Source organism: Clarias gariepinus, chromosome 15 (genome assembly GCF_024256425.1).
Source record: "Clarias gariepinus isolate MV-2021 ecotype Netherlands chromosome 15, CGAR_prim_01v2, whole genome shotgun sequence".
NCBI lineage: Eukaryota > Metazoa > Chordata > Actinopteri > Siluriformes > Clariidae > Clarias > Clarias gariepinus.
Window position 1 is genome coordinate 8546241 of NC_071114.1, and position 16916 is coordinate 8563156.

General features: G+C 38.1%; 1 protein-coding gene across 2 annotated transcripts; it reads left to right on the plus strand.

Annotated features, from left to right (window-relative positions):
- The first annotated feature begins 434 nt into the window (after positions 1–434).
- mknk1 (MAPK interacting serine/threonine kinase 1) lies at positions 435–12451 on the plus strand. 2 transcript variants are annotated; one of them, XM_053512679.1, is made up of 14 exons: positions 435–516; positions 2117–2179; positions 4175–4262; positions 4350–4454; positions 4688–4785; positions 4907–4986; positions 5086–5159; positions 5259–5363; positions 6336–6391; positions 7995–8090; positions 8181–8375; positions 10799–10963; positions 11056–11099; positions 11211–12451. In XM_053512679.1, the coding sequence occupies exons 2-14, from the start codon at positions 2126–2128 to the stop codon at positions 11437–11439; spliced, it is 1389 nt and encodes a 462-aa protein (XP_053368654.1). In that variant the 5' UTR covers positions 435–516; positions 2117–2125; the 3' UTR covers positions 11440–12451. The 2 variants fall into 2 exon arrangements, with proteins under 2 accessions (XP_053368654.1, XP_053368655.1); XM_053512680.1 differs by having other exon boundaries at positions 4353–4454.
- The last annotated feature ends 4465 nt before the right edge of the window (positions 12452–16916 follow it).

Genomic DNA, 16916 nt, shown 5'->3' on the forward strand with positions numbered 1-16916 from the left:
AAATAAAATAAAATTCAGCTCATCATATTGCCCAAGCTGTGCTGAAAAAAAGGATATGTCACTCTATACTGTTCAATGCTGAGCCATATACTGTATATGTTTATTTTAAAAAACAAACAGCAAAATGGCAAAAATGCTCTGAGTTTTAACCACATTAGCCGTGGTGTGAACAAGTGCTCAAGAACTCATACATTTATAACATTAAAAAATATATAAAAAAAAACAGAAGTGAGTGCACTTTTTAGTCCACATATGTAGGCCACTAGAGCACTGAACTCTCATATACACCCAGTTCCTCTTCGGTCCATGTAGTGGTAGAAAAAAAGATCAAAAGTATTTGCGTCACTGGGGTGAGACCTCTGTCCGTTTGCGTCAGCACGCTCCTACCGCAGCAGACCAATGAAAGGCAGGGTACGTGCGTGGTAGGCGTGACCTGATGGTGTTGTGTTTCCTCCTGGTCTCGCGCGCTTATTGGGGAGACAGACGCAGATAGAGTTATTTGGGAGCAGATTCCAGGTTTGGATTTATGTTGTGTTTAATAGCGTTTATGTCTTTGTACGTGTTCCATGTGTTAATGGTATGGGCTTGTTGTCCATATACTGCGTGTTTTTTTTATAACAGCGTTCGCTATCTAACGTTAACTATTTGCATCAGTCTGTAATTCCCTGTAATTTAGAGGCACCCTTCCTGGTCTAATATAAAGATGTAACGTGAGAAGAATAGATTAGGTTACTGGTATATTATCATTTCTGCTATGTTTATAATTAAATAGTTTACTGTATCTCTGCTAAAATTGCAAGCTGTCGTGACAGATCGTTACATAACCTATAAGCCATCCACTAATTCATGTAGGCTGTCGTGGCAGGGGTTTCCCTCTGTCTGTCTTTCTCTTATATAAACCCGCTGACTGAAATGTTCAAACATGTTCGCTATGCGGCTTGCATTTCCTTTAGGCGCACGTCACGTGACGAGTTAATAAAGCGCGAGCGACTGACTTCAGCTAGCGTTTCTTATCGGCGACTGTCACGTGACCTGCCCAATCAGCCGGTTTATTCCAGTTTTAAATCTATACAAGGCCGTTCAGTAAAAAAAAAGATAACCATGACTAAAATACTTCCCTAACTTTGCTTAGGTTTTGCCTGTTCCTTAGTTAGAACTTTCCCTTTCAATGGTATCTTAACCTTTCATACATTGGAGGACCCTAACCCAGTCTCAGAAAAAAAAAAAAAGAAATTGTCTGTCTGTATGTCTGTCCAGCCAGATTTGTCACAGCATCACACAAAACTAACTGGACAGAATTTAACTAAATTTTGGCAGTACTTACTGTAGGTATTTGCCTGAAGTTACACCTGTGCCAAATAAAATAAAAATGTTTAGTAGAAGTAAGGTTATAAGCAGTTTTGTGCCAGATTACAAACTGGAAGTTTTGACGGCATACTGTCAAACTGTGGGCGCATCTTAAATCGACTGCTGGACAGAATTTAATAGACACTTTTGCAGTACTTAGATATCTGTAGTTGCCTGAAGTTTAACCTGCAACATAAGTGAAATCAAAAAGTTGTTTAAAAGCGATGTTATGAACAGCTATGTACTGGATTTAATAATGTACTTATTATCTACTTAACGTTTAAGAAGCTACTTGCACAATGTAAACCAACACCTGTCCCAATAGATATTAATTAGAAAAGCTAAACTGAATATTTGTTCTGGGATAAGTATATATTTTCACCACTGAAATAGCAGCGTGAAAGTGGTATAAGTGAATTTTAATGCGCTCTGTAATGAGTTGTTTTAGGACCATTTTTAAAACGTAAGCTTTATCCTCTCATGGTTCCTCTCTTGGTTCCTGCCTCTTGTCGTCTCTGGGCGTGTTTTTTTTTTTTTTTTTTTTTTGCCAATATCACAAGCGACTTGCTCGTTTTAAAGCTGCTTTGGTACAATCAGTAGTGCGTGTGTGCATTAAAATCTTGACTAAAACTCATAAATGCCAGCTTATTCTCTGGCACCTAAATGCTCTTTTATATAATATGTACTAATATTAAAACTGTACAGACCTGTTCATTGTTTATTTAATACATTGATATGAGGAAGTTACTGGGGTTTTTTTTGTTTGCAGCTTGCAGATATGGTGAGGAAGAGTGAGCACTCAGATCTGCAGACGCTTCATAGCACGTGTCAGGTAATTTTAATCTGACAGCAAGAACACATTTTATTTCATTTTTTTTATCTTTAGTGTTGCTATACTTAAGTCTCAAAGTTAAATAATATTCTCCTATGGCAGTCATGGGCTGTAGAAATTAGTGAAACACAATACAACTCTGAAAGGACATACAGCATTTGGAAATTATTAAGAATACTTCACTTGTCCAATTAGTGCTGCTAAAATTGACTTATTAATTATTCTCATTTATTAATCTCATTGGGTGTACAAAATGCTCCGTAGTTGTAAAGCATTACGTTATTACACAGCTGAGAAAGTGAAATACCACGTCTGTGTTAGTATTTAGACCATTTGCTCTTACACTTGAAGTTGAGCTCAGGCTTTTCACATTCACACTGATTGTCCTTGAAATGTTTCAGGTTAAATTTCTAGGGCAATTACAAAGCTTTGTGGATGTTTTTTGTATACCTTTTTTAGATGTTTCTAAAAATATATATATGTAAATATAATATAATTGAATCCATTCTTTTTTAGTAATGCTGTAATATAACCAAAAAGGGGGGGAAACCAACATACATAGACAGTCTGAATATTTTCTCCATTCACAACATGGGTGACTTCTTACTGTATAACTTACCTTATTACAGTTATTTTATTTGGGTAGTTGGGCCTTTCTGAGCGTAATGTCAGGAGGCTGGTCTCATACGCAGTTGTTTAGATAGTGTTATAAACCTTGCTTTACTTATCATAAGAGGTCAGATTTAATTTTAGAGATTGTACTTCTGACGCTATTTATGTCCATGATGCTTGTTGAAGTCTCGTGAATGTTTTCGCTATGTGTTTTGGCTGCAATAAGATAAAACGTTCCAGTCATTCTAGGTCACTGTTTGGATTTCCTGTAAATGTCACTCACACTGTGTCCTCTTTTCACTTACCTGGCAAGCTGCCTCAGTGGAAGCATTCATAAAGTAGACTCTGTAATTACACAACCCTCTGTCTATATTTATCCGCAAGTAAGATCAATGCCAAATTCTCATCGGAAATATTTAAGATTGGTCAAGATGGTCACAACAAGCAGCAGGAAAGAAAGGCAGGGGAGGACAAATTACAAAAGTGTTAACTTGCCTACCAGGCAAGTGAATGTTGCAGTGTGGCGTCCTCCCTTTTTGGTTGCCTAGAAATTTAATGTAATCTCAAAACATAATGCACTACACAGCTATGTACATATAGTGCTTCTATTCTCATAAGTCTCTGAGTCTCTGAAGTCAGACACTGTTTCACCATGAAATATACAATACAATAGTGCTGCACAATTAATCATGCTATGGACCTGTGCAATTAATTAACCACAAGGGTTTTTCAGGGCATATATACTGTATATAGACAGGAATTTGCTTGGTATGTCAATAATTTTAATATTTGTTAGTTTTTTTTTAACATCATCTTAATGAGTTGATTTGCGCCAATATTTGCTGTAGCTTCGAAAAATATGGTTGAATACAAATGCTTCATTTATAGTTACATATTTCAGTTTCGAAATGCAATTGCAATATGTGTTTAAATCATTGCAATGTGATGTTTACGATTAAATTATACAGTGAGTTTAGATTGTGGAACAAATTGTGGGCCATTTGCTTTATTGCAACATACTGATATATAATAAGTTGAGGCTAAAATTACAGATAATTTATTATTATTTTTATTATTATACTACAACAGACTTTACATCCTGTAAAAACAAAACTTTAACAAAACAAAACTGTTTTCGAAGATCAAACTCTTACAGTTTTTAAGATAAACTGTTCAAAATGGCAACATAGTGAAGCCACGCCCCCAAACTCACACAATCATTTGACACAGAGTTGATGCGCATATCGTAACAATTAGTTGAGATTTGGAGTCTGTGTAATGATGCTAGAATCACCACACAAAGAAATCGCGAATTAATACTGAATCGATTTTTTTATTATTTTTTTTCCCAGTCTAATTTATGTATGATTCCCTGTTCTTTAGGCGGCCAGTAACTCTTTGGCGTCTGCACCATCAGATAGTGATGCGGCACTTCCTCCTCTTTCCTTATGCGCTGCTCAGAACTCTTCAGGTACAGTTGGGGGGGGGAAAAGGACTTAGTTATTCAGAAATACCAGCCAGACTGCATTTTAACTGCCTTCTTCATTGTGTGTGACAGCAGTGACAGAGAGCAGTCAGCCAGTGGACATCAATGACGCAGGGATGCGAAGGAAGAAGAAGCGCAGGACTCGGGCATTAGACAGCTCTATAGGAACATTTAAAGGTAATTCCTCCAGACTAGCCATGTGCCATGTGAGTTTTGTGGTATGAGGTAGCTGCATTGTGTTTAAGTATCCTGTTGCCTAAAAAGCATTCAAAAAGAAGAGCACAGAGGAATCAGAAATATATCTCATTTACATGAAAGCAATGAAAACTAACATGATGTTTTTGCATGTTGTTATATCAGATCAGGAAGGTTATGGTCTAAAATTAACAGTATTTCTTTTTGTATTGCAGATCTGTACAGGCTCACGGATGAGGTGCTGGGGCAGGGGGCATACGCCAAAGTACAAGGCTGCGTGAACCTGCACAGCGGCAAGGAGTACGCTGTAAAGGTGAGACCTTTAAAATAATAAATAATCCTTCTAAAATATACATGTTTAATGCACTATTGTGTTGTGTCACAGACACACGTTAATGTTAATGTTAATAACCTGTCACCGCGTATGGACGCAGATTATCGAGAAGATTACCGGTCACAGTCGAAGCAGGGTGTTTCGAGAAGTCGAGACATTATATCAGTGCCAAGGAAATAAGTAAGCATTTATGTATTGCCGCAGACCTAATATTCGCCAACCATTTAATTGTGTAAAGAAAGCGACACGCTTGTTAAACCTCTTGGCTTTTCCCAACAGGAACATTCTCGAGCTCATTGAGTTTTTTGAGGATGACAGCTGCTTTTATCTGGTGTTTGAGAAGCTCTGTGGAGGTACACGTCTATGACTAGATTATTTTAAAACGTAGAGCTGATTCTGCAGAATGATTACTTATTTCATATTTATCGATATTTATCTGCTTTTCCTGTTAGGCTCCATTTTAACACACATCCAAAGGAGGAAGCACTTTGATGAAAGGGAAGCCAGTCGGGTTGTAAAGGATATTTCTCAAGCACTGCACTTCTTGCACACTAAAGGTAGTAGTTCCTCATTTAGTAGTTAATCATTTAATAAAATCATTTGTTTAACGCAGTACTGTACACCAGGGCTGAAAGTGAGTCATGACATTTTAGAAAGTGTGTTATTCAAATAAGGAGTACACTACGCTACAAATGTTTGTAACTAATGCACTATTTGAGGTTTGGAATTCAGTACTTCTCCAGTAAGTGTCGTCTGTTAGAAATACTGTAGTTACTACAGTAACTGTAATATTACTTTTAGGATCCACATCTGATATGTACTATATAAAGGTTTGGGATCACTTTTTTTGGTTTTTGTTCAGTGATTTATTTTCTGCATTCTACAACAATCCCGGGGATTTCAAAACGATGAAACAATACATCGAATTAGGTAATTATAAAACAACAAGAACAGTCAGTTGTTATTTTAAGACATGAAGGTCAGCTGTTTATCTACTGTAGTTGTTTGTATAGTTCTTGCAAGAACAGTATTGTCAAGTGCATTTGCAAAACCCATCAAGCATTATGATGAAACTGATTCTCATGAAGACCTTCCCAGGAAAGCACGACCAAAACATACCTCTGCTGCAAAGGAAAAGGTAATTTAGAGTTAACAGCCTCAGAAATCACCAATTAACAAACAGCACCTCAGTTTAGAGCCGTTATGAAGGATTTACAGATCAAAAGTAGCAAAAACATCTCAATATCAACTGTTCCGAGAAGATTAGTGCATATTTTGGACGCCTTCAGCATTGCTTTACAGTGTAGAAAGAAATAAAAATCAGGAGCGACGATGGAGTTAGAAAGTGATCCCAAACTTTTGAAAAAAACGTATACCATAAATGCTCCTTTCTTCTAGAAGTAACACAGGACTCATAAAATTAAAATAATGAAGACTGGTTTAGTGTTGTATTAGGTATGTAAAGCCTTTTTTGCTTATAATTTTTTATATAAAAAAATTCCGTCTTCTGCCATAATTCTGTTTTATAGGAATCGCTCATCGGGATCTGAAACCGGAAAATATCCTGTGCGAATATGTTGACAAGGTATTTAATGATTCTACACTCTTTAACAAAAACAAAGTATTAACAATGGTAAAACTTGCAGTCTTTTATGTTGGTCTGTTCTTTGAGAGCCACAAACAGCCAGAATCAAATTCCTTGTTTATGTGTCAAGATCCTTGGCAAATCAAAATCCGATTCTGATACTAATTTACTCCTGCAACCTACCACTGAATAACTTGAACACTCTTCAGTTAATACGCTCACACAGTGCGTCTAAAAATATAGAATATCATGGAAAAGTAATAATAATAATAATTTAATTCAAAACGTGAAACTCGTATATTTTAGATTTATTGAACATTAAATATTTCAAGACGTTTTTTTTTTGTTTTAAATATTGATTACGTCTTGCAGCTCATGAAAAAAAAATCCACCAACTCAAATTATTCATACAGTAAAAACAGTGTGCATCTCCACAATTAAAAGAGCATACAAATGGAAAGGAGGCAATTTTCTGCCAAATAAAATATATTTACTGTTAATTATAATGATCAAATATGTAAAAGTATATGGTTTTCCCAGGAAGCACAATTGCATGTAATAAAATATTATGTTCCTCATTTTAAAAACAAAACAGAATAAGTGAAGAAAGTGTGGAAAAAGAATCAGATGAGGAGTTTGATCTACAGAGTCCGCTCAACGTTTTTGGGATTCTCACACCAGCAGATCAAAAGTAGTGTATTTGATGATGTGCTTCAGACGTGAGGCTTTCCGAAAAAGCTATGTTCACAGGTCCTGGTATCAGAACTCCGTAACAACAAGTACTTTAAATGGAAATTCTTGCAATCTCTCTGACAAAAAATAATATCAGGATATCACTTAGTTGGACATTTCTGTGGTGTAAATGTTTCGATTTATCTTAGGAAACATTCAAATATGTTGAGACACTGGATTTTTTATTTTCATGAGCTGTAGGCTGATCCAAAATAATTGTGTCACGAAAGAGTTGGTGGTCTTTTAGTGTCAGTTTGCTCAGTTATTTGTTGTCACAAATACGGAGTCGTCCAGTGAAAGTCCTCAAGTACTGTATTATCATATAACACTCCTAAAGCAGACTTGGGTTGTTTAGATATCTTTGGCTCGTGGTGCGTTCACATTTTAATCAAACCGCACCAGACTTTGTTTGAAAGCTGACCTTTTTTAAGAGGTATCGTTTTGCTCACTTGGTGTCCACCAAGATTCAGATGCTAGCATTCACACTTGTTCAAGTGCACCCCATAAACCGAACAAGTGCACCAGAGTTTTAGTCAAAACATTTTAAACGAAGCAAACATGTCAAGTGTGAAGACGGTCTTAGTCACATTAGTCAATACTTGTACAGTCACTCAGAATCACTTTTTAAAAAAAATTCAGCAACTCGCTGTTGTGAAAATGCTTTTTTTTTGTATATTCGTTACTTTCAATTCCGATGAAATCATTTTCAGTTCCAGTGTGTGGTTGTGGCCAGTACTTATGCAAGGCTCCATATAAAATATTATATATTCACCCAATGGCCGATTCAAAAGCCTCATTATTTCTACCGCATTCAAGATCAGAAGACTCGCATAACGTGTTGTAGTAGTTATATCTCGGCTTGTGTTTGTAGGTGTCTCCTGTGAAGATCTGTGATTTTGACTTGGGAAGTGGTGTGAAGTTGAACAGTGCCTGTACCCCCATAACTACACCGGAGCTTACTACACCAGTAAGCACACATTTGAAACACATTTGTTCTGTCCTCTTGTCCTTCTACCTCATTTAAAAATAGTGCCCTTATTTTTTTCTCACTCTTTAGTGTGGATCGGCTGAGTACATGGCTCCGGAGGTGGTGGAAGTATTTACAGACGAGGCGTCGTTCTACGATAAGCGCTGTGATCTTTGGAGCCTCGGGGTGATCCTGTACATTCTGCTCAGCGGCAGTCCACCGTTTACTGGCCACTGTGGAAGTAACTGTGGCTGGGAGCAAGGGGAAACCTGCCGTGCATGCCAGGTATGATCCAATCATAAGGGAATCTATGTCAAACATGTCGCTACATGCATGCATTCACTCTGTTGTAATTTTTAGTTACATATGCACAGGCTTGCCCTGACTAAGGTACCCTGGTACAACAGGAAGTGTAGCCCTTAAATTTATTTCTGCACATTGCCACTCTTTTCGGTTGAAAAAACAACCAAAGGCTCTTGTGAGCTGATGTGTAGTTATATTTTTGTATATAAATGATGTAATGTCAGCTTATTTTTTAATGCCCTGAAATTTGTGATCCATCAAAGAAGAAGAACATATTAGGACAAATGTGAAAGATCACGTAGGCTTTTGGCTTTAAAGCTGTAATTTTTTTCCTCTATCAGCTCTGCTTGGACGACTTCTGGCTCAATTACAATCTGTATCATTGTTTCCCCTAGATTTTTAGCAAGAGGATGACGGAGGTTTTGCATGCATGCACCAAACTTTTTGCTGTTGATTTTCACAATGACATTGGGAGGTTTTACAACAGGAATAAGGGCGAATATGTATTGCGCTCTGTGTGTACTATAGAATAGTGCTGATTTGGAGAGGAGATTTGGAATAGTGCAGATTTTTAATAAAAAATCACTTATAATATTATATGACAGAGATGGACATTTTTGTTCTAATAACTTACACAAATAAAATAGCAGTTTTTAAATGGCTTATGTATTATGTAAAACTGAGCACCTTAAACAAACTGAACACACATTCAGTTGTCTATACTAACAAAAAGGAAGTGCCACCTTGTGGGCTTATTTGGTATTACTGTGTAGCCACATTATTTAACTTCTTATTGTTATGGTATATTGGACGGAATTAGATCAAGAAAGGAAGAAAGACAAGTGAGCTTGCCATGTACGCATGGCAGCGGGGGGGTTGGGTCTTGTGGGCAGGCGGCTCACCACGAGTGTACTATTATAAGTAAAACACTGTATACAATCTAATAAACGTCATACAGGACATACTGAGAGAATTCTTGATTAATTCTTTCTGATCTTATACACTTGCAGTGTTTTTTTGTCAGATTTTAAAGCTTATTGTTAATGGTAATGATAATGGAGTTAATGCCGCTATTTTTGGTTTTGTTTGGATTTTGGTTTGGTTGGGGGCTGCAATATGTAAGAGTCTGACAGAATTAAACTGGACAAGGTTATTAAGTGGGACAGATCTGTGCTAGGCATGGAGCTTGACTCTGTTGAGGATGTGGCTTAGAGGTGGATTCTGTCCAACACACAATCAATCTTGAACAATCTTTCTCACCCGCTATACAGTGTACTCGCAGACCAGAGACTGATTACTACTAAAGTTTTCTACAGAGCGCCACAAGAGATCTTTTCTCCCAGTGGCCATAAAATTATACATGTCTTCTCTGTAACGTTTACACTATGTGGGTAGTAACTGTCTGGAATAATACAATATTACATTAATACAGTACAGCACTTGTTTCCATGGTCATTTACCAGTGCGATCGGGCCTTACCACTCGTCAAGTACAGTATTGATAACAGTATTATTAGTGCAGTGCCTTTTCCTGTTTCTATTTCAAGTGCAATAGAGGTGTATTAAGTCATAACTCATGTGCTGCGTCTTACTTTAGTGCAATATGGTATTTACTGTTTTCAGTCATTTGTTTATTTTATTATGTTATTTATCTCTTTCCCTTCCCTCTTGTTTACCTTATTATTTAAAAAAATAAGTAAATAACGGTAAGCAACTGTAACCAAGACAAAGCAATTTCCCTCTGGGATTAATAAAGTTATTTAAATCTTTAATCCATGTTTTGTATGGAACGCTCACCGCGGTTTAGTATGCATGGAACTAACCCGATTCGTATCGAACGATACAAAGTGCAACATTGTGGTGATGCACAATGTTGCACTTTAGTCCTTTAAATACGTTTAAATATTACTAAGCCGTTAATTTTACATCACCGCTAAGCTTGTTTCGGCTTTGATACTTAGCTCAATTATATCATTACTAAGTATTTACCATTTTTAACAATTAAGCAGAGAAACGCACTCAGATTGCTTACTATTAAATATATATATATACGCTCACTATGTATAGCATAGCATCACGGTGTGCCGTCTTCAGTATTTTATGATTGGAAAAACATGATGGCAGTTTATTCCATGTGGAAACTTTTCTTAACTTACTCTTTGGTGGCTTTGGGATTTACCTAATTTAAAGATAATTTAAAAATTATGTGATGTTTAAGTATGCATAAACATGTTTTTTTTTCTATGTCGAGCACCACAATTGTAAGAAAGCGTGTTATGTTTATTGAATGTATGATTTTTTTCCTTCAATTTCCAAGTTGTACAAACATTTCAAAAGTCTTCACACTATCTTAATAGCTTATTCTTGTGGGACTGAGAGTGTTTGTATGTGTGTCTTTGTGTGCAGAACAGCCTGTTCGAGCGAATCCAGGAAGGAAAATATGAGTTTGGGGATCGGGATTGGTCTCACATCTCAGACGGCGCCAAAGACTTGATCTCCCGCCTGCTAGTTCGAGACGCCATGCTGAGGCTGAGTGCCGTGCAGGTCTTACAGCATCCGTGGGTTCAGGGGGTAAAACTGCTTCTCCTTTTCTTCCTCCACTTTTACTTTGATGAATTGTCATGTTGTTTGTATGTTAAACCTTTACATGGTTTTCTTAATAGAACGCTCCGGAAGTAGGTCTTCCAACTCCACATGTCTTACAAAGGTATACAGGTTCATTCTTATTTTTTTCTGGGAAATTTCTAATTAAATAAAGGTATATTTTTTACACACCAAGGCCTCACTTGTGTAACACAATTATATGTAACGCCACTAGGAACTGCAGCACTAAGGACCTGACTCAGTTTGCGGCGGAGGCTATGGCCTTTAACAGGCAGCTGTCACAGCAGGATCAGCACGATGATGAGCAGGAGGATAACGCCGCCATCCTGTGCTCCATGAGACTCTCGCCCCCCTCCAACTCCAGACTGGCGAGACGCAGGGCGCAGGCCAGCGCCCTCCGCAGCACCAGCCAGTACCTGAACACTACTCAGGTTCCAGAGTGACCTCTCACATGGATGTTTTGTGCGAGAGCTGCGCTCAGTCCCGCTCATCATCACACAGCGTATTAGTGTAAACACATATCACACATACTGTAGTGTTCTCCATAAGGCCATTAAGAGATTATGCACTGCATCAGAGCTACAGTACAAGAGGTGCACATTCTGGAAAAATGCATCCTTTTGAATTAGGATTGGTGTCCTAGTTCATTATGGACCACATACTTAATGTTTAGCAAACCGGGAGATGTTTCTCAATTTTTTTATATTTATTACAGATTTTTTTTTTTATTTAAGGGAGGGGAGCATTTACGTTAAGCATTTACTTAAGAGTTGAAATCTCCCACTTTTACATATTCATGGAGATTATTTTACTTTACGCACTTGGTATTTTTAAACATTTGTCATTTCTTTTGTGATTTTTGCAGAGAATGGTATTGTTAAGGCATTTAAGATTTTTTATTTTATTGTTTTTATTAGAAATACCGTTGAGGTGATAGATAGGCTTATATTTATATGGATATTGTATTGATATTATGTTTTTACAGTACAGTACCTCAGATCCAATTTGCACACTTTGTCCTGCACAGGGCTCAGCCATGTTACAGACCATACACTCTGTACAATACAGCAAGGCCAGTAGTTTTTTTTCCCCCCACTTGTATTGTCAATGATGTCTATAATGTCTTAGGTCTAATAGGTTTTTCTCATCTTTGTATGTCTTGTTCTGCCCATTTGCCTCTTTCCATGTTTTTTATATTAATTTTATTTTTAATGTTCTGAAATAGAAAATGCACTTCTTAATGAAAGGAACTCTGTGTCTTTATTTTAAAAATGATTCCACAGCATCACAACTGTTGAAGTGTCCTTTACATTTAAAATTAACAGTCAAAACTAATGCAGATATGTTTTTGCTTTATAGCTACCTCTCTTCTTGGTGTTTATACAAGTTATATTGAGGAGTTCAAGTCAAATTGGGACAATTGATTGCGCAGAATAATAAAATACACTTGTGAGAGTTTATTTCTCTATATAATTCCTTTCAATTTAAGTGCACTTATCACAGGGCTTCACTAGGGTTTGGATACCATCGAGGTAGAAAGTTTTCCTACGTCTAAAGCGCTGAATCCCAAGAGCTCCTTTAATGGCCCAAACATGTGGGAATGGCTTAAAGCCAGGTCAGGACTGTAATGTGGGATTTGGCAATAACTTCCAGCCGAGTTCTTCTGGGTGTGAGTGGTATTATCCGTCAATTTTCAAGGATCAGAAGGCATTTATTTTGGCCTTCTTTAAAACACCATTCAAATGGTACAATTGTTTCATCATCATATGGTGCTGGAAGTCTTCTGTAAACCTCAACTGGTTTTATGTCTTCATTCACAAGAAAGGTCATCAGTTTTTCATATTTTGAGGTTTTATTCTTTGTACAACTTTTCATATAATGACTTGATTCAATCAGTTGGAACAACTGTTTCTTTTCCCAGACAATCAACCACCTTCAAACAACTTTGAAAGACATTTGTGAGGTAGCGTTGCCATCGTACAGCTCCAGTGTCCTGGGTTCGAATCTGAGCTCTGGTTATACTCTCTATGTGGAGTTTGTGTGTTTTCTTTTGTCTCTATGATGTCCTCGTCCTCTTCTACTAGGTGTCAATGAGTTAACGTAACATAAACTTCCCTTTTTGCACCCAGTGTTCTTAGGCTTGACTTTGAACCTGTTTATGACCCAGACCAACATAGTACAGTATATTGCATGATTGTCTGTAAATAACAAAGGCGCCATCTTGTGACCGTGTGACCCATGCACTTGTTCTCAGGCAGTTTATGTCAGTTTAACTGCTGTTCCTGCACGTAGACATGGCTACATGAGTAACCTTTTGGTCTACATCTCGTGTTTTGGACCCCTGGGATGGGTTCCTTGGGAACTAGTGGAGAATGTGAAGGTTCATAACAGGCCTGGAACAGTAATTTACCCTTGAGATGAGGGTGATCAGCACTCATGAATACTGCTGATAGGTTGATTTATTAAGGATCTCATATCAATCAATGTGGTATTTCTTGAAAAACCCTCCCCTATCCATGAAAATCCTAGACTCAGACTCAAATCCTAGAACATTTTTCTCAGATATGGCCAAAAAGACGTGGACACGTGTCCATGCCAGATATGCTTATTGACCATCCCATCTTAACTGCCAACAATCTTCTGCTCTCTCCTAGATTTAGGGCTGTTGCTTGGTAATTTGTGCCTTAAAGCCATAAAAACATTAATGAGGCTAGGCCTTTTCATCAAGCGCGAAGTGCAGTTTATGTTCTAGTACATATTTAAGTTGTTTAGTTGGGTTGAGGTCAGGGCTCTGTACGGGATACTCAATTGTTCTGTTCCTACCTTGACAAGCCAAGTCTTCATGGAGCTCGCTTTGTGCACTGGGGTCTTTCTGATACATACAAAAACATTTTTGACCATTGTGTGCCTCCAACTTTGTGTTTAGAGCCTGGAGAAGAACCACTTTTTTCCCAAAATAGTATATCTGAAAATGGCACACCTCTTGGTACCACACAAGAGGCAGGCATAGTGTGTTGAATGGCACTTACGATATGTCACCTGAATTCAAATTCACCTGTGCAGTCACCCTTACCACAAGCCCTTCCTTGAGATGGCAGGAGCCATTTGTGCCATACTGATCTATTCAACTTAGAAAACGCCAAAAGTAATGGCCAGAAGTTTAACAACTGGTTGAACCATGATTTGTTTGTCCAGCCAGGATAGGCCTAACACCACACCAACACTAGTTATTCCTGATGCTCCTTCCAGGTTCACACACATCACCAAAGGTTCATTCTGAGAGTATAGACAGGAGGGGAAGAATAACAATGTGTCACAAGATCTTTTGAAAAGATATTTGATCTGATTTATGACTTTTACAGTGAGTTGATCACATTGAAGCAATGGTCAAGAAAGCTTGGTGTGAGAAGGGTTGGTGTGCCTACAGCAGATTTGGTGACCATCAATGTTGGTTTTATTTGCCCCACTCTAGAATATGCAAATCCTGCTTGGCATGGAAGTTTGCGCGAGTCCAACAACAAGCTTTGCCGGGTCATTATTGCTGGGGCGTATAATAGTTACAAACAAAGCCATTTCACTGCCAACCCTACAGGAGAGAAGAAACCAATGTTTTGAAGAGATTTTGTCCACAACCAAGAGTTGGTTGCACCTTCTGCACTCAAGCATTTAACCAAACAACACGCCCAATTGCAGACGCCCCAATCCAGAATCGAGAGACATACAGAATGTTCCCCATCCCATTTATAACTGCATAGATTTAGACTTCACATATTTCGTCTTAGACATATATAGCTTGTTTAAATGCTGCTATATGAGTATTGAACAAACTTGAACTTGATTTATATTCTGTACATCAGCAACCCATTTAACTTTTTAAATGTGAACATTTCCATCCTGGAAAAGTACTGGAAAATCAGTTTCAATGTGTTTGTATTGATTTACAGTGAGTCTTCCATCTAAGGGGACAAGTGGACTTTAATTATTCCAGTAAACCACACCCTTACTGTGTAACAGAGACATTAGTTTGTCAGCCGTCTCTAGACAGACGACTACAGACTACAGCTCAGTTTTCTTATTATACAATACTGTCTTGACCCACCGCTTATGTCTTCATCCTTTGCTTTGCTTCCAAGGAGCCAGACTTTCTTGTATTTTCAAATGTAGTTTTAAGGAATAGTTCTCCAGCCTTCCTGAAGGGCTTTTTTTTGGGTCTCATTCCAGTCTCCGTACCTGATCATTTTCAGAGGAAGGCTTTTATTTGTTAAGACACACAGTGATCTATGAATCATTAAAAAATAAAAATGCATCTAACTTCAGGTATGAACCAGTGAGAAACAGGTGCAGATGATGACAGATGATCAGGTCGATGATTAGATGATGATTGTACTTATGATACTCCGCCCCACCCCCAAAAACATGAAACCTAATAAATGAAGGGAAAAATTTTATATTTTTTATTATTTTTTATTTTTTTATTATTCATTTAATTCTAATTGTGTTTGAACACACTTTGACAAAGACACATAATTAAAACATCAATATGTGACAGAGAGTATTAAAGTCCACACAACGTAACGAAAACAAGTTTGGCGCCTCTTTAGTCTGGAGTACAGATGGTTGTGGGCGTGGGCCGAGGCGTCCTCAGCCGGATCTTACTCTATAAATTGGCTGGAAGAGAACTCGGCGCTCACTTAGCTGGAACACAGCTGGACGACTCACTGTGCTGTTTCTGAGCAACTTGATGCATTTTTATGCGTCAAATTATTGCTATAAAGACAGATCATCTACGTTCTCAAGCTGGGAATATACTGTAACTCAGTATATTGTAGCTCTTTTGGTAAGTCTGATATCTTTTCCAAACTCAAAAGACATACTGTATAAGATGTTATAAAAATGTGTTGCATAATTAATATGATGTCGGATGTAATCGTTCAATGGGCATGTGATCGTGTTGGAATTGGCATGAAGTTAGGAACCACTGCAACAAACATCTCAAGAACACAAAAAAATGCAGTGATCGATAACCATGTCAAACTTTTAATCTCGAGCTATATGTTCAAATCCATTGTATTATCCAATACAGTTGTTTCACCCTCTTGTATGTTTTACAAACACTATAAAATGCCAACAGATTTGCCTATTCCTTATCTATTTCCTTATCTTCGGCAGTGTGTGCACAGTGAAATAAAGACACGTCCATAGAGAAGTTCAAGTCAGATTACTGGTTAATATCTGACACAGACAAAGCCAGTCCAAAAGACCTTTTCACCAACATACCAAGCAATAAAGTTATATGGCATAGTAATTTAAGCCATTTACAAAGCATCTCATCATTTGCAGTCATCTGGACCTGGCTACACTAATTGAATTGCCCCTCCCGGGATTTTCCTCTGAAACCACACACACACACACACTCACACACAGCCGGACGGATATTTGCACAATAGCAAATCTTCTTCCACTCACCAGCTGCATTCATTAACCATCACTGTCTGTCTGTATCGCTCCCTTTTCATGTCTTACCAGGGGAAGCACTGAGAAAGTGAAAGGAGGATGATTTGCTCTGATCACGACTCACATCTAGCTGTGGTGCAGAGAAAGCGTCTGCACAGCCACCCATCCCCGGCTCTATGTTGCGCTTGTGGACTTTGCATCATGCTGGCTGGGATCAACATCACTCTCGTGGGTGCTTTCGGCTTTGCTAAGATGCTGCCCGCAAACAACCCCCCCATCATCATCGGCCCCCTCCTCCTGCTGGTGGCGCTGTCATTTTTTGGAGTGTGTTGCATGTTTAGTCGGCAGACTTCTGCCCGGTCTTCTCACTCCAACACAAGTCCGGATCACTGGGGCTTAATGAGGATGAGGATGGGTGGAACTGGATTGGAGATGGAGACCAGCGAGCAAACGCTACAGGACACCA

Bases quoted from the DNA above. Each gene is read 5' to 3' on its own strand.
- mknk1 (XM_053512679.1), top strand. From the start codon at position 2,126: ATGGTGAGGAAGAGTGAGCACTCAGATCTGCAGACGCTTCATAGCACG. The intron at 8,376-10,798 runs GTATGATCCAAT...CTTTGTGTGCAG, and splicing joins AAACCTGCCGTGCATGCCAG to AACAGCCTGTTCGAGCGAAT. The intron at 11,100-11,210 runs GTATACAGGTTC...TAACGCCACTAG, and splicing joins ACTCCACATGTCTTACAAAG to GAACTGCAGCACTAAGGACC.